This window comes from Telmatherina bonti, assembly GCF_933228915.1.
Source record: "Telmatherina bonti genome assembly, chromosome: 3".
Classification (NCBI taxonomy): Eukaryota; Metazoa; Chordata; class Actinopteri; order Atheriniformes; family Telmatherinidae; genus Telmatherina; species Telmatherina bonti.
The window spans coordinates 21482477-21509633 of NC_136621.1; the positions used below are offsets into that span (position 1 = coordinate 21482477).

General features: G+C 38.7%; 1 protein-coding gene across 1 annotated transcript in view; it reads left to right on the plus strand.

Annotated features, from left to right (window-relative positions):
* cacna1ab (calcium channel, voltage-dependent, P/Q type, alpha 1A subunit, b) overlaps window positions 1-27157 on the plus strand; it is a gene marked incomplete at both ends in the record, with an annotated part of 172430 nt that overhangs the window by 104363 nt on the left and 40910 nt on the right. The window contains 19 exons of the mRNA XM_079263050.1: window positions 1740-1843; window positions 1954-2069; window positions 2151-2195; window positions 2547-2639; window positions 3413-3610; window positions 4763-4875; window positions 5257-5369; window positions 7570-7701; window positions 7787-7859; window positions 8306-8426; window positions 8668-8735; window positions 9123-9229; window positions 12829-12982; window positions 16349-16965; window positions 17120-17427; window positions 17825-17957; window positions 18115-18244; window positions 18695-18754; window positions 19258-19364. Of these exons, the coding sequence (XP_079119176.1) occupies window positions 1740-1843; window positions 1954-2069; window positions 2151-2195; window positions 2547-2639; window positions 3413-3610; window positions 4763-4875; window positions 5257-5369; window positions 7570-7701; window positions 7787-7859; window positions 8306-8426; window positions 8668-8735; window positions 9123-9229; window positions 12829-12982; window positions 16349-16965; window positions 17120-17427; window positions 17825-17957; window positions 18115-18244; window positions 18695-18754; window positions 19258-19364 (2792 nt within the window). The remainder of the gene's footprint in view (window positions 1-1739; window positions 1844-1953; window positions 2070-2150; window positions 2196-2546; window positions 2640-3412; window positions 3611-4762; window positions 4876-5256; window positions 5370-7569; window positions 7702-7786; window positions 7860-8305; window positions 8427-8667; window positions 8736-9122; window positions 9230-12828; window positions 12983-16348; window positions 16966-17119; window positions 17428-17824; window positions 17958-18114; window positions 18245-18694; window positions 18755-19257; window positions 19365-27157) is intronic.

Sequence of the window (27157 nt, forward strand, 5' to 3'; positions counted from 1 at the left end):
TATTCATATGAGCTTGATTGTGTACACAATACTCATTCAAGTTTTATGGCAACAAAACATCCTAACTGTCCATTGTTATTACCCTCTTAAGACTAGAAGATCACAGATTATTAAATTCATGCTATCATTGTGTTTACAATGCATACTCTTGATTATATTCTTTCAAAGTAGTGATGTAGAGTTATCTATAAATATGGGTATTGCCACTCTCCTACCAAGCAGGCATCATGCAAATATATTATTAGGTTATACTGATGAGCCATGAAGAAAAGACCTAAATTACAAAAACAGTCTTTCAGTCTGTTTGGGAGAAGTGTCCTTTGGTTGTTAACTTTCCAGATGTATAACTTTGCACATCTTTTATACACACAAATGCTTTTATAATTTAATAAAGAGAAACCAAAAACTCCAAATGTATCCATTCCACACTTTGCAGCTTTGCATATTTCTAAAGGTATTGCATTTGCTGATTGATATCTTAAATATTTACTGTTTTAAACAAATTCTCTCATACTTACACGTTTACTTTAATGAGGACGTTTTATTTCTCTGGAAATAAAAGCAGAAACCCTGTTTGGGATTTTTGTTGCAGTGTGTAACCAATTAGATTACAATCTGTATTTTTTACATCACTCAGAGACTCAACAGTGTAGAAAGTAGTTTTAGATCTGATTAAAGTTACATACATATTATATGTGCAGAAAATATTTCCCATCTCTCCCTCTGTCATCTAACTTCCTGTCATTATCTTCTCATCTGTCTTCATGTCGCCTGTAGAGTGGCTCTGCTTCCCTCTTCTCCTCCCTCTCTTTCGCTTTATTCTGATCTATCTTGCTCTATATTTAACTTCTTTTCTGATGGATGAAGGCTGACTTCCACACTCTCGCGAGCAGTCAGGAGGAAACCAATGAAAGTTTAATAGAGAACTGGTTGCTTTTTATTGTACCATGCAGTTATAAGTCTAATGCGTGCAGACAGCAGGCGATTTACTGACCCTCAGAAACCTGATTTATGGGGTTGTCATTTGAATTTGTTTGGTGACAGAAGTGACAGTGTCCAACAACTTTGTTGCTGTCTGTGTGCTCAGTAGACGCTTCAATGCAAAGGCAGATGTTACTGTAATATGACACTGCAAAAAAGATTTTGCCTTTATGGTTTTGTTTCTGAGTGCAAACACACTGGATCAGGCTCAGTTAAATAGTGTGCATCTTCTGAAACATAACATACTGCATACATACTTCATTGCATTATAGATAAAGTTTCCAGCATCTATTGGTGTATCCTTGCGCATTCATTTGGTTTGTGTTTAATTGATTAAGTACTTGATTTCTCTTTTGCTTCAATAATAATAAATCCCATTCTGAGACATAGCCAAAACAGTGACAAAGTACTCGAGCTGTAATACTAATTTCAACTCTACTTGAATACATCCGGGCTTTCTTCACGTCATTTCAAATTACCGTACGTCACAATTTTCCAGCAGATTATAGTCAGTGTGCAGCTGTATGTGATGAGATTTTAGACCGTCCTATTGTTAACTAATGCTGTATTGTACAAAGAGACAGTTAGTTGAGATGTTTGAATTGAGCAACGAGCTGTGCTTCAGATACAAGAGAAGCAGTGGTGTGATAAGTCCTGAATTTCTGATTTGTCAGGTCATTATCAGCCCTACAGAAACAAAGATCCAACACATTTTTTGGTATAACATGATTAATCAATAATGAATCTGTCTGTTGCAGAGTAATGATGTAGAGGGCAGCGCCTGGAACTGGATGTACTACATACCCCTCATCATCATCGGCTCCTTCTTCATGCTCAACCTGGTGCTGGGTGTACTCTCAGGGTACATACATATATCAATCTCGAAATAGCTTCTCTGTGATACTTTACATTCTTTCTTGTTTTGTCAAAGTCAGCAGAGTGAAAGAAAACATATGACAAATGTTCCCACAGTGAATTTGCCAAAGAGAGAGAGCGAGTCGAAAACAGAAGTGAGTTCCTCAAGCTAAGACGACAACAGCAGATTGAAAGAGAACTCAACGGATACCTCGAGTGGATCTGCAAAGCAGGTCAATGCACACTGACGAACACACTCATTCTGATGTGTTGCACACAAAATGCTAACATTGTCCCTTTTTTTGTCTATATAGAAGAAGTGATTCTGGCTGAGGAAGATGCTACAGGGAACTTTGATGGTAATTAAAAATATTTTCTCATTTTTTTCTTTGGTTATCCTGAAAGGTTGTAAGAGATATAGGAAGAGACTCTTTATGATCCTCAGTGTCTTGCATGTCATGAGACACCTGATTAGTTTAAAATATTGTCTTGATTTCACTTAGTTTTTTTCCTCAAATCACAAGACTGAAGCTCTCAAATCAATGGTTTAAATGAAAATGTTTTAGTTTTTTTCACTTCATCATTTTATGACTAGTTTTTTAAACATTTCATCACAGGCCATTGGGAAGGTAGCCGAGCAAGTGACTGTGAAAAAAATTATATTTAAGAGATAGATGAAATAACTTTATTTTTCCTTTATTTTCATGTAGGGACAAGGCGAAGGCCAACCATGAAAACCAAAAATAATAAGACAGATCTGCTGAACCAAGAGGAGGGAGAAGACAACATGGGAGATGCCGTAGGTAAGAAAAATAAAGGGATAGGCAAATGGAATGCTCGGTGTGGAAACATGAGAATAATATATATAAAATTTTTTTATTTCTGGTTCACTGCTAATTTCAGTTGTACGTATGTTTATATTTATATATATATATATATATTGATAAGGTTGAGCTTTTATTGTTACATTTAAGTGTAGGCTAAATTATACAAGATCTGAACACGTGCATCTCTGAGACATTTGATAAATACAGCTGCGAGTTGTAAAACTAACAAATATTTCACAAATTCGGGAATACTGCGCTTACTAAAAGCTAAGACTTTTTGGGAACAGATCCTATTGAATTTTAGTCAAGTAAAGTTTTTTTTACATGGTATCTTTCTCAGGTAAATATTGCAGTGTTTTTACAAAAATATGTATTGAGAAACACATTTTAGAAATGAAAAATGGACACAAATGACTTGAAAAGATAAACTTAAAATCAAACTAATAGTTTGTCTTTTTCATAGAACTCGTCCATCCATGTTTGAACATTAGAAAATGTGATCTTACTTGTGTTGTCAGTGTGTGCACCATCAGCACTGATGGACTACATATATTTCAGTCAATACATCTTCAAACTATAAGTGTGCGAAGAGGGGCAGCTGGGAAAATAGAAAATAAACAAGTTTACATCACACAGACTCTATCCTCCTTTGTCATCTTAATTTCTCTAAGACAAGCAACACTTTAGTCAAATATCAAGTCAAATATGCTTAAACTTAAACAGTGCCGTGTCTTCCTTGATCTGTTTAGGTTTTGCACGCTCCAGTATAAAGAGCGGTAAGGACGGCTCCAATTACAGCAAGAAAGAGCGACGGATGCGGTTCTTCATCCGAAAGATAGTGAAGACACAGGCCTTCTACTGGACGGTGCTCTGCCTGGTGGGCCTCAACACCATTTGTGTGGCTGCAGTGCATTATGACCAGCCTGAGCTGCTCTCTGACTTTCTTTGTGAGTAAATTTGCAGGAAATGTAAAATGCACTTTGTACACATCCATACATAAATACACTACACTACACATACATGGGGACAGTTTTTATCTATTGGAAGAAATTCTCACCTTTCTTGTCTTAGTCTGAGGATAATAGCATCCCTCCAAGACAGACTCCAGTACTTTTACAATGTTGTCAGTGATGTGTCCCCATCAACAGCTAATTTGGCATTTATTTATGCGTCCTGCCTACACTGTGAGCTCTCTCCAGCCTTTAAATGGAAGTCTTATCTTGACTCTTGTCTTATCTATTTCTTTTCCTCTCTTCGTCTGATAATGTCTTCTTGTGTCTTTTTGCTGAATAAGTCACCATGCACATTCAGCCCAGTGTGTTTATCTGTTTGCTAGCGAGTGAAATGTGTATCAAGTAAAACTCGGCTGAAACGACACTCGTCATCCCTGACAACAAAGTTGTATAGTGCGCTTTATCAATCTTGAGATGCCGCTGGGCATCTCAAGACTGGGGCTCCAGAAATGCTTACAATAGATGTTACTGTACTGTCAAACGAGTCTGGAGCGCAGAATTTGAAGGTTGTAAATTTATGTAGTGTGTCTTGTCACAAAACTCGTACAACTTTACTCAGCCTATATTTGGAAGAAATGCAGTTGAAGCCATGAAATATGGTTTACTTCATATCAATGGTACAATCTACATTCTGCTTGCTGAACATTTGGTGTGGTTATCAATGGCTTCATACAAAATACACACAGACACACACACACAGCTCTCAGTAGAACCAGTTTGTTGTTTTTGGCCAATGTCCAGCGTCATTAGAATATGAAGCTGTAGTTCCTCAGACTCCATTTTTCACCACACTGTCATGCATTCATGGGTTCACACACAACCCCACTGAATTCCACTCATCTTAATCATTCACACACTTCTTTTTATTCATACATACCTCTTTACTCCTAAATAACCTCATATTCTTTTATTTTCACCTTCCTCTGTCCATACATCCCTGTTGCCTCTTATATTTCTTCATTAGTCTCTTATTTTCTCATTAAACATCCCCTATTGTCCCCATAATATTGTCCTCGTCACACAATGTCACCTTTTGGTCCTCCGTCCTCAGGTAACTTTTCACGTTCTCCTTCCTCCTTCCTCCAGTCTATGCCGAGTTCATCTTCCTTGGTTTGTTCATGTCCGAGATGCTGATCAAGATGTATGGTCTGGGCATCCAGCCCTACTTCCACTCTTCATTCAATTGCTTCGACTGTGTGGTGAGTGCACATACACGCACACCCACGCACGCACAGACACACATTCACTGTAACTGTAGTAGGTAAAAAACAAAGAGCCAGTTTGCCACTCTTTAAAAATTCAAATCCTTGCATATTGAAATGTGTCCTTTTTTTGTGTCCTCTTCCATAAATTCAAACTTTAAACTTTGTCAATTTCATTAAACTTTTAAATAGAAAATTTACACGCCTTTCCTTTCACTACCATGATCGCAGAACACAGTAGTCTTACCCTTATCTGCATATCATTGAATAGCATCAACTGTTCTTCAGTACTCCATATGAAATGCCAGTTTAAACCAATCTGACAACAGCTGACAGCATTCAACATGACCGTGAGTTGATTGTGTGTGTTTTTTACAGGTAATTGTTGGCAGTATCTTTGAGGTTGTGTGGGCCACCATAAAACCAGGCACATCTTTTGGCATCAGCGTATTACGAGCTCTGAGACTGCTGCGCATCTTTAAAGTCACCAAGTAAGTCTGTATCTCTGCTCCACCCTCAGCCTATATACAGTGTGCAAAATATACAAAAAATGGTATTGTGGGTCTATCCATTGACAACTTGTGGTGACACCGAGTGGGTGGGCTAACACATACATTATATGAGCCAGAATAGATCAAATTTTAATACAAAAAGTATCACAAGCTGTTCCAACTGGATTATTTCCCTTTAAAAAATATTATAATCCTAAAGAACAATGACAAAATACTCTCTCGTACTCATGCATGCTTATATTACCCTCAAGGTCTTCAATTCAACTCAGATTCAGCTCAGTCTTCTAACTACAAAATTGGTTTGAACTATAGCGACAGCAGCTGTTTCTTTATTTATTTATTTTTCTTTTTATTACAAGTGCTTTGCAACATAGTAAGACCAACGTTAGGGCACAATTAAAGTGTGAAATTTGTTTTGTTTCTGAGTCATAAATGATAGGGATGGGCTACATTATTTAAAGACAAATTTAGCACAACTATTTTCATGGGACGGAAACAGGTTAAGCATAATTCATTCATTCATTTACTGAAATGGCTTAATCCAAATAAGGGTCACGGAGGAGCTGGAGCCTATCCCAGCAGCCTTCGAGCGAGAGGCAGGGTACAACCTGGACAGGTTGCCGGTTCTTTGCAGGGTCAGATTAAGCATCATTTCACTGAAATCAGATGATTTAAACTAAAACTGGTCAGTCTTTCCAGTCTCATAGTACTTCAGAGAAATAACTTCATCTTCAGTGTCCTGAAAGGACCTCTGTGTCTGCTTATGTCATTAAGGTTGAGATGACTATTTGTGTTCATTTCAGAGAAAAGTTTTTAAGTTTTCACCCTAAGAACACTGACAAAAATATATGAGAAAGATAATAATCAACTTTGTTCATGCCGATGCCACTCATTACCATTTGCTCTCCAACCATTGGTACAGTTTATTCCCTCATCAGATCTCCTGTCATCGCCCAAAGTCAGCAGACTTCCGGCTGCAAAGTAATTTATGAAGGGAAGACATATACTCAGGATGACTGCCATTTGTGTTTGATGTTCACTTTTCTGGGCAATATGTGAGTTTAATTGTTACTATCATGATCTGAGCTCTGAGCTTTCTCATACTCACTGAACAGATGTGACCAGGTTTAGTTCTATCTTAAATCTATGTAGGCTGAGAGAAGGTTCAGCCTGAAGTTTACTGTCCCAGAAACTGTGATGACTACTGTACTCAGGGGAGGACCCAGATGCAGCACACCAAGATAGTTTAAAGTCCCAAATTCCAACCGATTTCAGATGAGGGTCAAACATGAAGAGGCGCTCTGAGTCCCAAACAGGTGGCTGGCAAGAGAAAAAAAAACATTCAGTCCAAAATTAGAAGCGCTGCAGTGGCAGGATAAAGGAAAAAAAACAACAACAACAAAAAACAAAGTGATTGGGTTCTGTCTTACTCACACAAGATAACAAAAGACCACTGGAAAAATTGCTGGAAATCTGGATTACAGAATTTTTAGATAATTCTACTAAGAACCGAAACATGGGGAAAATAATTGCTCTAAAGACAGATGAATTAAAATAAAAATTTACGCCATAAGTAGTGTGTTTAAGATTTCATTTTTTAAAATGATTAAAGAAGTAATAATCATTTTTTATTGCTAGTTTTAATTAGTTTACCCTCAACACACTAAAGCTACAGCATACTAAAAGAACTGAAATGATGTCTAGTAATTATCACTACCAGCAGGGAGCAAGGCCTGTAAACTATGCCAGTATGAAAGGATGGAGCCATGCTCTATCCTGCAGGCTCAGCTGGGCTGCAGTTTAGCGTAGTTTTCTTTCTTTCTTTTTTTTTTAACCGGTGTTAAAGAAGGCAGCAAACTAAGGATAAAGAGTGACCTTTTGCTGTCTTGCTGACATGTAAAAATTAATCAGCATCGTCTTATCAGCGTGTGTTTAAGGTCAGTTATGATATGAGATTAAAAATAATCCTTACCTAATGTACTTCAATAGCAAATGTTTTCACCAGTTTAATCAGTTTAACAGTTACTTCTAAAGATCTATTCTTGTTTCCAGTCAGAGGGTGTAGTAGATTCCCAAACTACCCGCCACTTTTCAGTTTCACTCTTCCTAGGTGACTCCTTTACCCCTCTGTTGTACTCAATCATCAGACTCTTTTCACACGTGTCCTCTTCCTCCTCAGGTATTGGGCTCCACTTCGAAACCTTGTGGTTTCTCTGCTTAACTCCATGAAGTCCATTGTCAGTTTGCTCTTCCTCCTCTTTCTCTTCATTGTGGTCTTTGCCTTGTTGGGGATGCAGCTGTTTGGAGGACAGTAAGTATCAGCACAAACATTATGTTGTATTTCCAGGCTTGTTCTGTTTGCACACTGATGTGTTGTTTCCTTTTCTTCCCTGCAGATTCAACTTTGAAGCTGGAACTCCACCTACTAACTTTGATACTTTTGCAGCAGCGATCATGACAGTATTTCAGGTAGGAAAGAAAGCATTATTTGTTTGCTTTTGATTTCATACAAATGTAATGGTTATTTATGTTATGACTTGTTTTATAGAATCTTTTATATCTCAATTAAAAAAATATTACTCATTATATTTAGCTTGATTGAAATATTTATTCAGTTGTTCTGAATGCATTTTTGGTGATAATTTCTTTGTTTATTTTGTAGTTCCAGTCCTTTATAAAGGAAGAAATAAGTAAAACATATCTATTTGTTTTATTCTACTTGAAAATTAAATTATCAGTCACTTGAGAGTGGCAGCCATAATGAACTGATGAAAAGAGGCTGAGAAATTATGTTGATCTCAACAATGAACTGAGTTTATAAAATGTTTTTTGTTTATAAAAGAATAGAACTGAATTCATGTTGTTTTTGCATCAAAGCAGCAAGAGCAAATTATGTGACAAATCTTTCTCCATAGATCCTGACAGGAGAGGACTGGAACATGGTGATGTATGATGGCATTGAATCCCAGGGAGGAGTGAATGACAAAGGAATGGTCTTCTCTATCTTCTTCATTGTCCTCACACTCTTTGGCAACTGTATCCTGCTTTTATTCTATTATAAACAACACCGTGTACACAATATATACGTTTTTTAAAATGTATGCAGATGCTTGATTTTTCTCATTTTCATTCGCTTGTCTGTGTCACTCACAGCTGTAATGAAATGCATAGATGTCTTTGCATTTTAACATCCATGTTTTTGTTTCATGTAATAATCATAAACGGCCTTTTCTCCTGTTAACAAGTACTGGTATTACTTTAACTTCTGCCACCACAGACACTCTGCTTAACGTCTTCTTGGCCATCGCTGTTGACAATCTGGCCAATGCTCAAGAGCTAACCAAGGTATAGGTTTCCTTGAAAACAAAGTATATTGTGTTTGTTTTGTCAAGTTTCACTAATTAATTCTTTTTTGTTTGTCAGTGACGAAATGATTATAACATGTGAAAACCCTTAAGTCCTTTTCTATTTTAGCTCATTGTTTTGGTTTTCTCAGTCCTATTTTAAGTCAAATTTAAAAGACACTATCAGTTTCACAGCACTTGTAAAAGGCTTAAAATCAAATATTCAAATATTTGCCTATATTAAAGGCAACATCTATATTATTGACAGGTTTTTTAAATTTGTTTTTATTTTAATTTATTTCTTGTTTTACTTCCCTGCTCTTATCTAAAGTATGTTACTGTCTAAGTCAGACCATTAATTAAAGAGGAAATTATTCTTTTCCAATAGGATGAGGAAGAACAGGAGGAAGCAGCCAATCAGAAGACAGCCCTTCAGAAGGCTAAAGAGGTGGCAGAAGTTAGCCCGCTGTCTGCTGCCAACTTGTCTATTGCAGCGTGAGTACACACATTTAAAATATTGAAACATCAATATTTACAGTTATTCACAGATGCAAATTCTAACACAGGCTTATAAATTTCTTCCTCCCATCTTTACACTCATGTTTACAAAGACTTGCAGAAGGAAGAGTGTTTCACCCGGTCTTTTGACAAAGCTCCATGCTCATGTACACAAAAGAAAAAAAATTCACATGTATACTTTCTCTTAAAACGGTCTTTCCAAACATTTGTGATTGGCAGGTATTCACATATGCAGTACACAATGACACACACCATCACACTCTCCCTATTCTTCTCCTCTAAAACATGATTAGGCAATTGTTCACAGAGTGAAAAGGAACAGATTCAGGGCTTTGTGAAGTGAAGAAGAGCGAGAGGCGGACAGTCTGTAAAATTTGCTCCTGGCAGCAGAAACACTAACAATAAGACATCAAAATGGAGCTCAAATAAAGTCACTGCCTCTTTAGAAGTCACACAGCTCTTTGGTCTCGATAGTGAATCAAGCTGATTGGTAGCAAACACTCATTGTCAGCCTCACATCAATTTCTAAACCATTTCTAATCATTTAGTATTAACATGGCTATGAATCATTTCTAGAAGGCATTGGTTTTTTTTTGTTTGTTTTGTTTTATTTTTTTCATGTTTTTTAAGCACTGAAAAATGAAATTGGTTTAGTGCACAAATATATAAAACTGCTTATCCAGGGTTGGGTCATGGGGCAGCAGCCCAAGCCAGCTCTTCAGGGGGCATCCCGAGGTGTTCCCAAGTTAGCCGCGAGATCTTCCCTGAGGTCTCCTCCTGCCCGGAATCCTATCTAATCTAATCTAATCTAATCTAATCTAATCTAATCAAAAGGCAACTCAGAGTGCTTTACAAGATGAAAACCAAGTCATAAAGATTAAAAATAAACATTCACACACAATAAACTGGTAACAAGACATTTAAAAACTCTCAAAATACAGACTCAAGTTCTCTTCCATACACTCATACGCACACAAGGACAGACACCTCACCATCAATGCGTCCAGGAGGCATCCTAACCAGATGCCTGAGCCACCCCTATTAGCTCCTCTCAATGCGGAGGAGCAGCGGCTCTACTCTGAGCCCCTCCTGGATGATCAAGCTCACCCTATCTCTAAGGGAGAGCCTGGCCACCCTGCGGAGGAAACTCATTTCAACCACTTGTATTTGTGATCTCATTCTTTCGGTCACAGCCCACAGCTCATGACCATAGGTGAAGGTAGGAACATAGATCGACTTGTAAATCAAGAGCTTTGCCTTCTGGCTCAGCTACTTCTTCACCACAGCAGACAGGCAGAGTCCGCATTACTGCAGACGCTGCACTGATCTGCTGGTCAATCTCACTCTCCATCTTTTCCTTCATTCGTGAACAAGACTCCTAGATATTTGAACTCCTCCGCTTGCGGTAGGACCTCATTCCCAACCCGGAGAGGACACTACCATTTATGGGCTGAGGACCATGGTCTCAGATTTGGAGGTGCTGACCCTCATCCCAGTTGCTTCACACCTGGCTGTGAATCATTCAAGCAGTAGTTATAGTGTCATAATATGTTAACAGAATGATCCCAATCAACCATCCCAAAAGATGGCATGAGGTGGGTCAGTGTTGCCTGAGCAAAGATTAAGAGTATTTTAACACCTAATTCAATGTGTCCCAAAATGTAACTAGGTGCTGTGGAACAAAAACAGAAAGCTCATAGCTCAAAACAGCAGGAGATCAGGTGATAGAACCTAAATGCAGGGATCACGGGTAGAAATAAGAGATTGAATACAATAAAAAGACACAACTGAAGATTACTGGAAAATATGGAAGGGAAGTGTGTGAATGCAGAAAGGAAAAAAAAAAAAAAGAATTAAAAATTGTGAGCATATTATCCATAGCTGAAGCATTTTATCTTTTGATACACTGTCTTCACAATATGGAATTGACTGCAGCAGATTTTTAGAATATCAACAACTCAAATCCACAAAACACATGAAATTCCCCCTTTATTAAACAAACTAGGAACTTCATCCTCAAAGTTACTCTAAAAAATATACAGATAAATGTCAAAAATTGATTATTCAAATTTCTTGCCAGCTTCAAAATGGGAGTTGGAGCTATCTACCAGTCTTTGTCAACCTTCTTGGCTACAAATATGTCTAAATGCCTTTAAAATGACAGATAGTTCAAATCTACAACTCATGCGATACAAAATTCTTCATAAATCGCATCACACAGGACAAAGGATGTTCAAGGTGGGGCTACATTACTCAAAGATCTGCACACAGTGCACGGGTAACATAGTAGAGGATTACTCACATGCTTTATGACTCTGTGCACATGTTCAAAATTTTTGGAATAAAGTCTGGAATAAGATTAAGAATAAAATTTATCAACATGGCTCTGATGCACCGTTCCTGCATGTCCCAAGCTTTGGAGAGAGACCTAGGTGACATCAGCATGAACACCAATAATGCCCACATGATCCTTGTGACCCTATGTATCGCAAAGAAAACAATCCTAGTAAACTGAAAGTCTAAAAGAAATTGAAGTATTAATCATGACATAAATCTCCTGCTTGAACTTATCAGCCTAGAGATCACATCTGCCTCCTGCTGTTCTTGGCGGGCTGGGCCTTGCCCCTTTGGCCTTGGGTTGCTCAAGTGAGGTGGAGGCGCCTACTGCAACTCCTCCCCCTGCGTGCCCAAGGGAGGAGTCCTTTTTGCCCAGTTGTGCCCCTCCCCATGCTCCTCTCCTCGCCCGCCACCCAACATCTTACACATCACACATAGGGAACATGGGGTGGGTGAAGTTGGCTCTCCTGGGAAGCCCAAAGGGGGGGATCTGCCCCACTATATTTTTTAATTGCAACATAGACACCAATATACACTTAGGGCTTCATGGGGACAGCCGCACTGGCCGTGGGTGGGTGGACAGGAGCCACAGCGGTGGCCCTTCCCCATTCCCTTCCATTGATACCTCTGTCCTCCTGATTTTACTTGCAACTTAGACACTACTACATTTACACTAACAGCACACACACTTAACACACACTCACACTATCATGGGAGTTCTAAAGGAGGGTCCGGCTGTCTGGCAACAGTTGGTCACACTACCTCCTGGCTGCCCTTGTATTGTCTTTAATTGCACTATAATCATGACTTGCACATGCACACACTACACAGGCGGGTAGGTAGGGATGCGGGGGTGTACCTACGCTGGTTGGGGCAGGGGTGTTCTTGTCCTTTGGATTCCCGCCCCTGGTATTGTTGTGATGGCAGCCTGCAATGGTTTTGCTCTGACTAGATGGGTCCCGCTGGGTCTTGGTTGGGGCTCTGCCGGGGGGGTAAAAAAGTGTGTGGTTGAAAATAGTAGATTTTACTGTCTTGATTGTCTTTATTGTCTCTTGTATGTTGTTCTGCACTGAAAACCAAATTTTCCATGGAGGGATAGTAAAGGAACTGAACTGAAATTAATTGAACTGAACTTCCTCCAATGTCCCGCTTTTTAACAATTTGCTCACTTTTGTTTTTCCTCCTACTTTCCCAACTTCTTTTTCTCATTACTATCCAATCAACGCCTATGCCAACAGTAAGGAGCAGCAGAAGAACCATACGAAGGGCAATAAGTCTGTTTGGGAGCAGAGAACAAGTGAGATTCGCCGACAGAACCTGATGACTAGTCGTGAGGCACTCTACAATGAGCTTGAGCAAGATGAATGGAAGATGGGAGGCGAGGGAGAAGAGGTGAGGAGATGTGTGCACATATGTCCAGTGTGTTGTTTTAAGGTTATGGCATGTCTGATCAATATAATATTGTTTGAATGAGCACAACTTTTCAGTTTCAGATAAAGTCTGTATTCAAAGTAAAACCTGTCAACCCTTTTACATTTTATTTACTTTACGGTATTTGTTATTGTTAAAGACAAAGTTGTCAGAAAATAAAAACGTAAGATATCTTTCACATGTGAAGGTAGTGGCACTATAGGTGGAACTGATCTCAAACACAGCTTGTCACAAGATCGACAAGATGCTTTTGTCTTATCCACTTGTCATTGTTTATTTCCGTACTTCACAGGGAAGTCAAGTACTCCCAAACAGGAGATTTTAACTGTTACGACCCAGACTCGGCTAGGGCAACTGAGCCGCACAAAAGAAAGACTTGTGGCAAGGTGTTCACATGGACCAATATAGATTTATTGTCCAATGGGGAAGACGAGGCAAGAACAGACCAGAAATGGCCTCAAAATAGCCAAACCAAAAGGAAAACTGTCATATAAGGCATTTTCCCCAAACAAAACAGCACTGGTTTAACCATAGCAAAAAAAAAAAAACATACAGATGTAACACTACCGGTGTCACATCCATGAACAATGAGATTTAAGAAATACAACAACAACAACAAAACAAGAACTAAACAAGAGGAAACAATGCTGCTCAACCAATGTCCTCTAGAAATACAACAGTTCAAAGTCCAACACCAAAGCAAGCTGTGGGCAGACCACTACTGAGCCAGTGGTTGCCGTTGAATGAAGGACTCCTGGGGTCTTTTAAGTCCTGGTGATTAGTGGAGTCAGCTGAGTACGGAGTTCCAATTATCCAATGAGCAGGGTGGAGATGAGCAGGTGACCTGAAGGACCAATCCCAGCCAGGAGGCAGCAATCAGAGCTGTGCTTGAGCCAGAATCCCAGCTGAAGTGTCAGAAACAGTGGACTGAACAGCAACACAAGCAGCCGTAACATTAACAATGGAAGAAGGCCTTAGAGTTCAGGTTACTCCTTAAATCTGTTGCTAGCCATACCACGCGCAAGCAAGAGGCTGTAGCTATAGTGGAACTCAACTCAACTCAACTTTATTTATAAACCCCTTCAGGACAACCAGAGTTGAAACAAAGTTCTGTACGCAATCAGCCAAAATCAGTGGACGTGGATGATGGCTACTCTTCTGTTTTGGAACTCAGTATATCTTGGTTCTGTACCAAATGTTCTGCACTGAAAAATCCCAATATGGATGCATACCCCCCCATCCAAAATAATGTTAGGTTGTGTTGCACTCATAAGGAGTTATAAGGTTGGAAAGTTAAGAAGTGTTGCTTTAGCATGTGAGAAAAATTCTAGATTTGATTATGAGAATGGTAAAAGTTTTTAAATTAACTTCAGCTGGATATCTTGTTGCTGACCTCAGTTGCTACAGTGGTGTAGAGATACTCTCTATACTCTTGGTATACCACAATATCAGTTGTGTGCATGGTTGCAGAAACAGCAACACACGCTTGCCTGCAGCTACATCCAAGGAGAATACTGATTGTGAGTATTAGTTGGTATGCTAGTTTGACATCCAGGTATGATAGTTCTTTCACAACATTCTGGCCTATTTGTTGGTAATTTGCACGATGTGACATGCAGTGAAATCGCCAGGGCCTGGCCTGCTTTAACCACTCCATATTCTGGGTCATTATAAACTCCACAGATGTTTTAATTCCAGGGTGTAATATCCCTTTAAGCCTTTAAAAAAGTGTTGCCATTGCAATGATATATGGGACGGCTTGAAGCTGCATGCTTGGGAGCGATGTATTATTAAAGTGGGCCATGCTAAGAAATCCAGAACTGTACTCAAGGAAGGCAGAAGACTCAAAACTGGAGCGAGGTGGAAAAATAATTCTTCTAAAAGACTATCAGAACTTGACTGAAAATAGTTCAGCAAAGTCTACGTTTATTGTGGGAGCACCTTAGGCATTCGATGGCTCTGGAAAAACATGACAGCTCTCTTTTCAAACTATTAATTTAGAGCCAGGATAGTGAACTCTTTGTTGAACTATTTAGATATCTGTGACTCTGGGAAAGAAACTGGCCAGGGTCTTGAGCAAAAGCCCTAAATTTTAGATGGGATCTGTATTCATTAAACTGCCAGTGTGTAGGATATAGGGACATCTAGTGGCATTAATAGCAACCTACAACAAACCGAACACCCTGAAATGTCATATTTAACCTCAAAAGTTTCAAAGTTGTTTGGATTTTACGAGGACATAAAAAAATTTACCAGTGTTTCAGTTTTCCTTGAGAACAGTGGTGCAGATTTTCTCTTTATTTTGCATTTCTTGTGTGAATTGTTATCTGATATTACAGACCTAAACACAACTTAATTAGAATAATCTTGCTTGGTATGCTTAAATAGCCAAGTAACTCACTTGTCAGCATAAATATTAATATATTTGCTAATTTGTATCTGCTACAAAGTGATTCCACTAAGGGGCATGCCAGTAAACTATAACTATTGAGAGCTCATACATTTTCAGAACGTAAACCTTAAATAAAATGCAATATTAGATTGATGATAAAACCATGTTAAAAAAAAAAAAAAGAAGCTTAAAGAACTATACAGGACTTTGGCAGATGTTTTCAGTGACCCACCCTCTTTTTTGGTTTCACTCCAGACAGTATAAGCAATTCATATCTTTGTTATTGTTTCATCTCTTGCTCTCTCTTGTATCATCTTTCTATTCCTCTTATTTTCTGGTAACACCATCTTATGTTTCTTTTCTAAGTCAGCCATGCCATGTCTTCAAAATAACCACTGTGCATAAAACACAATTCAGCTGCAACAGCAGCATCCTAGAAGCAAAAATTGTGAAATGCAGTTGTAGCCTGAGGATAATGCTTGGCAGCAACAGCTCAAGAAATATACATAATAAATGTTATTGTGCCATCAAACAAGTCAGAAATGTGGAGTTTTGAGGTCAGAAAGTTACATAGTGGTGTTTGATCAATGTTGTAAAGGTCCTAAAGTTAAGACCTGTTTGATAACAAGTTACATATGGTCCTCCCCAGGTTTTACATCTTGCAAATATGTTGTTTAAATTCCTGAAGACATGCCAATTTGATTTTTGGTCTTAAACCTCGACAAATGAGATACTTTCTATATATTTCTTTTAATGTTTTGGCTAAAAGATTTAGTTGGTATATTGTATTGTTTTTGTCAGAAGTAGCATCTACCAGGAAATGTTAGCAAAGAAAGTAATTTAATATCAGTTTAGGTTAAATTGGTCATCAATAGCACAAGACCATTTGAATGAGTAAGAAGCCACTGAAAATGTATCTTATCACCCTAACTCAGGTGTCCTACCCACGGAAAGTACGAGGTGACATGAAAACTCACTTAGACAGGCCCCTGGTGGTGAACCCACAAGACAATCGCAACAACAACACCAACAAGACTCAACCTGGTGAGATACCTCTAGACCAGCAGTATCAGCGCCAGGACATCGACCACTGTCGCCGTGCCGCTCATTACTATCACTTCCACCACCATCACCATCCAAAAGTCACTGGGTCAGACATCGGAGACACATGCCGGCTGATGGAGACCCACATGGAGCACGGCTTCAGCTGCACTTCTCTGGGCAACGTAAGGGAGAACGTGGAAGGCCAACAGGGTGAGGAGAGGCATAGACACCGAAGCCATCACAGCCATCGAAGCCATCGGCACAAAAACAGAGAGGGCAGGGAAACTCGTAGCGTGTCCCCACACCATAGTGAAGTTGGAGAGGGGAACCATGAACACAGGAGCTCCAGGCAGCATCGCAGGGGAGCCAGGGAGGGGGAGGAGTGCAGAAGACACCGATTTAGGGGGACAGAGGGAGAGGGTGTGAAAGGTGAGGAAGAGGAAGGACGAAAGACAAGACGGCATTGCCATGGAAACCAGGAAAGGAGCAGAGGCCATCGCACCAGAAAGTGAGTGACGGATTATACACTATATTTTCTTCATGCATGACTACAACCTGGCAAGCTGTTTAGTTATTAGCTATTTAATAGCTAATGTCCTCTTTTTAGTTGTACTATGATTCCTTCTATACCTTATCCCTTCCCAATGCCTTTCACCCCTTAGGGAACGCCACAGTACCGGTCCCAACCTCTCCACCACACGACCCATACAACAGTACAACGAGGATCTTGACAACTTCCGCAACAACAGCAAGCTGGCCTGTGCCTATGAGCACCCTTATGCCCTTCCACCTGATCATCCGGATCATCCTGACCATGTCAACAACTTGCTGAACTGCCATGATCCTGACACCCATACCCTCCTCCACAGCATGGACAGCCTGATCTTGACCAGCATGGCAAAACCTGACTACACAGCCATAGAAATGCCCCCTGTCTACCCTTACCCCTCGACCAATGCTATCTTGCAAGGTGAGCATTATGGTGTGCCGTTCTACTGTTGAGCAAAGGTTATTATCCATGGTTAAAGTCGACATATCTTGAATTTGAGTTGTGTGCATAAAATGTCCAAATTCAGTTGTCCATATTGCTTTTTGTTGCACCACCATGTTTGCTAAATGAATGTATTTTTAAAACTTGTTTTTAAAAAAAAAAAGTTCTAAAGATCCTTTAAAAAGCTTGAATTAGCCACTAATAGCAAAATTGGTGGCCAACACTGAAAAGTTTGTTGGTTGAAATTGCATAATAGTGGTATTTGGTTGTATTAATTTCTATTCCTTGAAACAATACTAGTGGACATGTTTCAGGTATTATATCTGCTGAAGCAGATTTTCTTTTGTTTCTTGTGTCCCTTTTCTGTCTTGCTCAGTGAACAAGAACGCAAATACTGACCAGAAGAAGAATGAAGAGAAAAAGGAGGAGGAAGACAATGATGGAGATGAAGATGGTCCCAAACCAATGCCCCCCTACAGTTCCTGCTTTATATTGTCTACCACCAACCCGTGAGTGCACATGTGTGAGCACAATCTGGCTCAAATAGTAGTGTTCTTGAAATGCTCCTTCTTTAGAAAGCTTTTCTTCTGATGCAAAGAAAATTTTTAGTGTGTTTTGTGTGCCTTTTTTTGTGTGTGTCAACATAAGTCTGTGTGTTTGCACCAGGTTTCGGAGGTGCTGTCACTACATCCTGACTCTGAAGTATTTTGAGTTCAGCATACTGTCTGTCATCGCTATGAGCAGCATTGCCCTTGCTGCAGAGGACCCTGTCAAACCTGACTCACCACAAAACAATGTGAGACATTACTATGTGTGCGATTGTGTCCCTTTTAACACTTATGAATGTGTACACATTCACATAATTTTTTTACATAAAATGTATCAGAAGTATCTGAGAATGAGCAAAATTGGGGGAGCTAAATGAATTTTAATAATTTCAGAGACTAATTTAAAAGGTTCTTTGGTTTTAGTTTAGTTAATAATTTTTTTAATTAATGAAGGGATGGTATTATTTTTTTCACTAATGGTTTTGTTACAAACATTGTAAATAATCTTAACTAGAAAGAGATGTTAAAATGTAGTTTTGTTTGAAAGTAATGGTAAGCTTGTATATTTATTTGGTTTTGCTCATCTTTCCTGTGCAGTTTTTTTTTTTTTTTTTTTCAGGCTGATTTATCGCTCTGGTTCTCCACCTCTGTATTACTTGTCTGATAAATACACCTCATGGCTTTGTGTTGCTCTGCAGGTGCTGCGTTATTTTGACTACGTTTTCACAGGCGTCTTCACATTTGAAATGTTGATCAAGGTAACAAAGTATCACTGTGTGTGTGTGGATGTGAACTATTGTTTTCACTACTTTTCAGTATATTTAGTTTCTTTAACTCTGTTGATGTCAGCAATCCTAAGGACGTGAAGTGTGTTTTACTGTGTGTCTGGGTCTTTGAAGATACATCACCTTATGCATGCGTATGTAATCAGCCACAATATTAGTTATTTGACTACTTTCGAGTAGCTCCTCTCATGACCAGTCAATACATGTTCAAAAAACATCTGAAAATGTCTTGAAGCTAGCTGTACATTACCACTAGTTACTGCAGGCTCAGCACTCTATGGAGTCGGGTCTTTGAAGACTGGTTAGCAAAATTCTTTTTTTTTAAAAATGTGCTAGATGCAGGTTTTCAGGCAGAATAACATTGTAATAAGATAATAAGTATTATCCACTTTTCTTGGGAGTGGTTTTAATATTGTGGCTGATGCATATATGTGCAGCTATATGAATGTTTTACTGAGCAGCCCCGTCTCTTTCAGATGGTGGTTCTTGGCCTGTTTCTCCATGAGGGATCCTACTTCCGCGACTTGTGGAATATTCTGGACTTTATTGTGGTTAGTGGTGCTCTGGTGGCCTTCGCCTTCACGTAAGTCTCACCTACACCCTCATCTTCATCATTTTCACCACCCACACACACATATATTCCACCATCAATAGAAAGACCCTTGTTGTAGGGTGTACTGTACGTCCAGCAATGCTGATCTCTCTGACTGTCTTAGCCTGCTGTACTTCAGAAATCATCACCTCCGATTGTTTTCTCCAGGTTTCATTTCTATCTCTTTTATGTCTACAGTTATTCCTGTCTTCCTCTCTATTCTTTAACCTCCTTTCCCTTTTCCTGCTAAAGTCTCACTGTGTTCCCTTCATCATTTACTGTCTTTTTGCTGATCTCTCTTTTCAGCCCTCCTACGTTGAGTGTGGTCATTGTCTCTAATCACAACTCTGTTTCATCACTTGTCACCATCACATGTGATATTGTATCAGCAGGTCTTTCTATGTTTCATCGTCACCTTCATCTCGTTAACCACTTCCTGAATCCTTAATAAAACTTTGTCCTTGATATCCTTCAACTGAATCTTCCCATCCCCTACCTACACTCTAAAAATAAAAGGGCCCACATGACATTGGCTTTTTGGTAATATTGTTCAGAGTTAACCAATTGCCTTCACAAAAGTGTACCTTGTTGGAAAGATATTCTAATTTAAAGATTCTTAGATTTTAGAGTGTAGTAACACTGTCTCCATCCACCCTCTCCACGCCAAAACATCCTGAAACATCCATGGAAACAAGTCTCCTTAACATCATTTCCCTTAACTGTGATAAACTAATAAACTATAAATCACCTCCTGCTCCTTATCAACATTTTTTCCTTCCAATCTTCCCTGCTCCTATTTCTTTATCTCTCTTGTTTTCCAAACCATGCCACTCTGATAATCCCACCAACCAGGCCGTGAGTCATCCCTTCCTCTTCTCTTACATCTAAATCCTTAACTTTGATCCTTCAAACACCAACAGACCTCCCAGATCCTGCACAGTTTTACACCTTACTAGACCCCTTCTCCTCTCATTAAATTCTTTTCCACTCCTTCTCTTATATATACTTCTCATCCTCGTCTTCCCAGGCATATCCCCTTCACACTCTTCTTATCTCTAGCATACAGCAAAAAGTGTAAACAAACTAAATTTTGCAATCAAAATCCAGTTAATAAATTCATAACCCAATTCAGACAAAGTTGTTATAGTTGTATTCTTATTGTACCACTTTGAGTGAAACCCACTATAAGATGTTTTAGTCTTGAGTACAATTATATCATGCCTTTCGACTTCATGCCTTTCCACATAACTGTGGAACATACGAACAGTAATCAATTTTTGTTTATGGACAACAAAAAAACATTCTCATAAGGAGCAAGTGGAAAAATTGGTAGTCTATTTTATATTTTTATAGACCTTAGCAAGATAATGAAAGGTTTTCTACATAACATAGTTGTGGAGCAAGAAATACAAATACATTTTACAGCTGATTTGTGTAAACCATTTAAACATCTTGTCATGCCATTAAGAGCTTTGCTTTTATTTACATACTTCCCAAAAATCAAGAACCATTTTCTCTCTGAAAGTCTAGTCTCCTCTGTTTGATCAGTTACAGCCTTTCACCTTATATTGTATGTTAATTTATGCTTTACCATTTTGGCAACATGATAAAGGATATAAACAGCTTATTACAAGCGAGGAGCTGACCATGCATTTTTAATTTTTATTTTACAAACTCAATTTAAATAGGAAAACAAAGAAAATGGCGTAAAGGTGTTTCTTTAGTACATTTAAGTCTGTGTAAGTAGAGATTTTTCTGTTTCTGCCATGAATTTCCTTGCTGTATGTTCAGAACAGGTCCCAGGCGCTCCTTAATTTGTCATCATTCCCGTCAGCATTATCCAGTGAAATCCTTGACATCCTTAATTAATCCTCCTAGTTCCATCAAACATACCTTCCCACCTCACAAACGATCATTAAACATCCTACCTTCTGCATAACCACACTCAACTTTCCAAACTCATTCTTCCCATCCTCCTTTCTGGAGGTTCCAATCAATAAGTCCGTGTGGGTGAGGGCGCCCCAGACACCTTTAACCCTTTAAGTGCCCAGGCTTCGTATACGCCACAGGGAGGAAAACCAACAGGACATCACCTCGCCCCTCCCCCCTCCCCTCTCTTTCACTGACACGCTCAAACACACACATTTATCTGCCGCTCTGACCATGTTAACAAACCTGGAGACACAGGTATTTAACTCTCCTTCCTTTGCACGACCTGGGAAAGTACATGGGAGGGAAAGAGGCAGGCATGCTGTGGCTGTGTGCGGTTGGTGGAATGATTTCTTGTTACAGTGAGGTAGCATAGCGATGCATACTAATAAAAGGCGTGTGTGTAATGACTGCACTTGAGAAGAACTGGCTGTGTTTGTGAAGTAAACAAACAAACAAAAAAGACTGAGAAATAGGTGCTTGTTTGTGCATTTTTAAATTCTGTTGATGTCCAGTGCATGTCTGCCTTGATGGCTGCATAAATCTGAGCACAACCAGTGATGCCAAAGACAGCACACCTCAGACCTAGGCAAATGATGTTAAGTAAGTTCCTTGATTAAACAATGCACTTATTTTGCAAATGTTAAACAAAACTGATAATGAATGTGAAGCACCGTTGAGATTAAATGCGAATTAAAATTTAGAGGCAGTGTCATTGAATGGAAAGTCTCACATAAAGACTCATAAACTCATGTCTAAATGTGAACAATGAAAAAGTCAAGCCATTTGTCATTTATGTATTTTCAATATTGCAATATTAAATATCAATAAAGCAATATTGCTTAGTCCAATGCAATCCTTTAACGTACTGAGGAGTCTTATAATATATGCTCAAAGTCACACATTTACAACAAGGACCAGATGCCATGTTGTTGAAAAATATAGGATAGTGTAACAATTCATGGTTGTACATTGTGAGATAACAAAGCCTGTTGTTTGCAGTTAGGCAGTCATGTGGGATTCATCATAAATGAATGGATTCAAAAATGCATTAGTTGTGAACCCTTAGATTTAAATAATCTAACCATATACTGTGTGAAATGTAGATCTAAAAATGGTCATTTATTGACTGAACCAAATAATTTATGGGTGACATTATGATAGAAAATAGATGAATAATGACTGAGAGAAGAGTTAGAAAGTACACTGACTTTTAATGTCCTGTGCCAGGCTGCAGGAGACTGGAAATGTGTGTCCACTTTAAAAAACATTTCCAGAATTTTTTAATTACATAATCTAGCTTAATCAGGATACCTTTTCTATGATTAAAACATGAACAGGTTAAATAATCAATCTCACGTTACATGCATGAAATAAATCAATATGAAAAATACTTTTTTTATTGCAAAGCCAAATTGAAAGAACACTTTACACTCAGTGACAGTAATATCCGGCTTACTAAAACGAAGATATGTAAATGAAAATGAAGAGACAATGTTATTGAATGGAATTTACCTGAATAGTTCATTTGCTGAATTAAAACTAATAGTTTTTGATAAAGAAGAAACACAAAGTCGAAAAAAAGCATTCAGCAGACGCTTTTCTCCAAAGCGACTTGCATCTGAGAATGAGAACATCACAAGTAAGAAATTAAACGGCAGGGGTGATTTTTTTCATAAGGGGAAGATCTTTCTTATTTTTCCCTAATGCATATCTAAAATAGTAGACATAACATTTCCCTTAGTTTTTATATGAGAATGTTCAAAGCAGCACCAGTCTGAGGCTTGCATAAAAGCCAAATAATAACCTTGCTGATCATGGTTTAGAACACGCACACACACATTTATAGGTTACATATATATAATGTGTGTGTGTGATGATGGCATGATATTAAGTGTATTGTGGGTAATTATGTGAGTTAGTTATATCAACTTGAAAGTCACTCCACTGCAGCACCTTCCACAGCATGACTGTAGGGCAGAGGGAGCCTCCTCTCCTCCCTCAATTATCTTTACCTTTTAATACTGCTCTTCCTCCGTCCCTTGCCTCCTTACTTCCTTTCCGTTAAGTTGCCTTATAACAGAGGTTCCCAAACTTTTTCTGCAGTACCCCCTTTTTGTCGATGACAATGAGATTAAGCCCACCCCCAACCCAACCTTTCCTTTGCTGTAGATGACAGTTGGATGGTTTTCTAAAATAACCTACAGACTTTTCTTTGTGATAAGTCCTCAAGTGGTTTTGTAACTTTTTTGGCTTCATACTTCACAATATTAGATGATAATATTTAGAAAAACACAACACACTGTGTTCTCCTAACTACCTGCCATTGACTATTGCTATTACTTGAACACTACCTGGTCAAGCCCAAGGAAAGTTATGCTCCATCTTTTTTTCTTCTCTTTTTTTTATACTTGAACTCTTTCTTGTTGATTCATCATTATTTTCCATTGGTACATTCACAAATTTGTTCATTGCCAAAACTCCAAGTTTTACGGAGCCTTGCTGAGCCTCTGATGATAACTCTGGGCCCCCATCCAGGGGCCCTTGCCCCTCAGTTTGGGAACCACTGCCTTATAAGATGCGCGCACACCATTACTATCCCTTCCTCTCACCAACCTTTGCGTCTTCTTCACAACTTTGTACTTCTCCCCCCTTCATAGTCTTCCCCCTTTCTCCCTGTTCTCATCATTTGCATCAGGGCTGAGCTACAGCACAGTTTGCTTTAATGGGGGGAAGGCTTTACACTCACTGTGAATTTCACTTTGACGCATGACCATTTTAAAATCCAGGATGAAAGAAGCATTGTACAGAGGATTTTTTAGCATGGAAACAGTACAATAGCTTCATCTTTCTTTTAGCTATAAAAACAACAGCAGAGCTTCTGGCAACCTTCATTCTCCAAAGAAATGCTAAATGTTACAGTACCATGATGTAGAACTGCATGCAGTGGGAGTGGTGTGTGAGAATGCATTTCCCTTCTATTGAATGTATGTGTGTATAGGCCAATACACACAAATCCTGTTTTCTTGAGTTTCCATTCATGATGGATGTCCTGGGTGTATGCTTATGCACTCTTAACATGTCAAGAAAACCTGAAACTGGCTACTTGTAAAGATTTATTCCCCCTCCCCCTTCTATTTTTTTCTTTTGTGCAGATATGCATGCAAAGAGCTTTGAAAATCCCTCTCAATGATAACAGATCTAATGGGGACAATTTGTGCTGTAGGCCTGGCCTAATTGATCATTATGGTGTGATAAGATAAGAATCAGTGTAAATAGATGCAGCTATTGAGTTTCCACTTCCAACCATGAAGCTAATTCTTCACAGATCTGGTAGTACAGTAGATTTCAATGGAAGTTGGCCTGGAGGGATGCAAAAGCACATCTAAGGTCTTGGCCAGAAGCCATGATAACAGAAAGGTATTTCACTAGAAATTTAAGTAACTAATTAACAAAAAAAAGTGTATCATTAAGTGTTGTAATGCATTTAGAGAATAAGAGTGAAGCAGAAAATAAACATTTTTATTTATTTAAATAAAGTATGATTTAAAAAAGAGAAAAACTAACTTTGCAACAACAGACTATACATGTGTTTTGCTATATGACTTTAAAAGGAAATTAAGCAATTTTTCTATTCCCAAGAAAAAGATGAGTGGAAGAAGTGAATTTAGCACTGAGATTTGTCAGTCAATGTTTTTACTGTAATGGGCAGGGAAGGGACTTTTTATCTTACTTTTAACAAATTCATTAATCCAATCAGTATGATTAGTTTCTCTCAAAGTCTTCAGTAAGTATTAACTCGAAGAAAGCAGATTTTCAAAATATTTATTCACACTTTAACTGATTATGACTCCTGAAATTTGATTCATATTGTTGGATACACTCTCAGGGCCCAATGCACAAACCCTGATCTGTTTCAATACACAAAATGGTGAATATTTCCTCAAATATTCTCTGATTTCAATTGTGGACTTTATAGATTACTGTACTATAGCCTAATATGGTTGTGTGCAAGGTGGGTTTGGAAGACCTTGAGTATTAGCCTTCAAAAACCTACAAGTACCTTAAAGAAATTCAGATTTTTCAACCATAGGCATCCAAAAGCTGTTTAAGAAAATTATTAGTGAATGATTTGCTACCGTTTGTGCCTAAAAGTGAGCATGGAGATTAGGCTTGCAAATAGTTTTATAAAAATGAATCAGCCGTGCATAGAAATGTGTTAATCTTATTAAATGAGTATCTATACACCAGGATGCCTTAATTTGTGTGCACAGTTTAAGTAGTGTAACTATGCATGGTTTTATGCTTGTAGCCCCAGTGTAGTCATTAGGTACACTATATTGCTGGAGTTTTCAGTTGTTTAAATCAGTTCTTGATCAAACAGGATGTAAACTCTTGATTAAACCAATCAGACTTAACTGTTTTATTTTCAGTCAGAAAAGTGGTTTGTGATCAAGTGTGTAAAGCCCACCTCATACAATACAAATCTAACAAGTATTAAATCGTTGTATGCAGCTGTAGGGTGACAAAATGGGTGTGAGTGGCTGAGGTGGAATGAGCAGTGATGCATTTCTGTAAATAACAGTGGGTGTGTGTGCATGTGTTTAAGGAGGGAGGTGGTATTTCTACCAGGTATGCCCATCTTGCTGCTCTTCCGTCTTTGTCTGTCTCTCATGTAGATGTATTTTTTTCCTTTTTCTACCAAATCCCCTCTCTCTCTCTCTCTCTCTCTCTCTCTCTCTCTCTCCTGTGTTGTGTCTATCTTTGTCTTTCTTTCGCTATCAATGTGTTTGTCTGTCTTTTGTGTGTCTTTCCATGTGTTTTTCCTCCCCTTCCCTTCCCTCCTCTTCTTCTGTCGTTGTTTCTGTCCCTGTCACTGACTTTCGCTGTCTCCACCTTCGGTGAAACTCGGCAGGAGCAGCACCCGGTAAAGTTTCTCCTCTCTCACACTGTTCCCTGCTTTCCATTACCGGATCAAGTTGGCTTCTCTCTCTTTCTTTCTTTGTTCTCGTAATCACTCGTAGTCATTCCCGCCGTACCGTTGCCACTTGTTGTCTTCTCTCCCAACATACAAACCTACACGAAGGAAACATTCCAAACATTAAATGTATATTTTTCTGGTGTTTTGATTCATTTTAGTCAGTGACTTTATATAAAGCATTAGTTTTTATTCTCACAATTGGATTCAAGGTGGTTCCTCACCCACAGCTTGTCTTTTGAAAATTCACCACTCACATAAAAACTATAATGGCTACATTTGGCCTAGATGAATGTCATAAGGTGGAATGAACACCTCCCCCAAATGAATTGCAACAAATGATAAAACAGTATATATTTTTTTGACAACAGTAGAAAATGTAATATTGTGACATTGCATGATCACACATTTCTTATGCAATGACATCAGTTAACTGCATACATGCAACACAGGGGAGCTCAGCTGAATGCATGAACAGAGGAACATAGCAGAGCAAAGCAGAGTGCAGCTGTGGAATACATAAAATGTTGGTTTCACCTTTAAGCAATAAAAAGAAACAAGTATATCAACAAAATAAACTAAGCTTATTCAAATAAATTAGCTGTAATATGCTCTGCTACTTTGTCATGTGTTCCAGTTGTAAACTACTGCTGCTTTTGAAGTTGAAGGAACAAGCTAGAAGTAGCACCACTGCTACCCAATGGTGCTAAGGGAGCAGCCCCGAGCAGCATTTATGTTTCAGTAAGACAGTAGCAACAAATCCAGCAACTTTTTCAGCCTATGGCCTATGGCAAATGCCACATCTATTCATATGGCAAGACTCATAGATATATGTGTGTGTGTGTCTAGGGATGCTGCCACTTCCTAACACCTATGG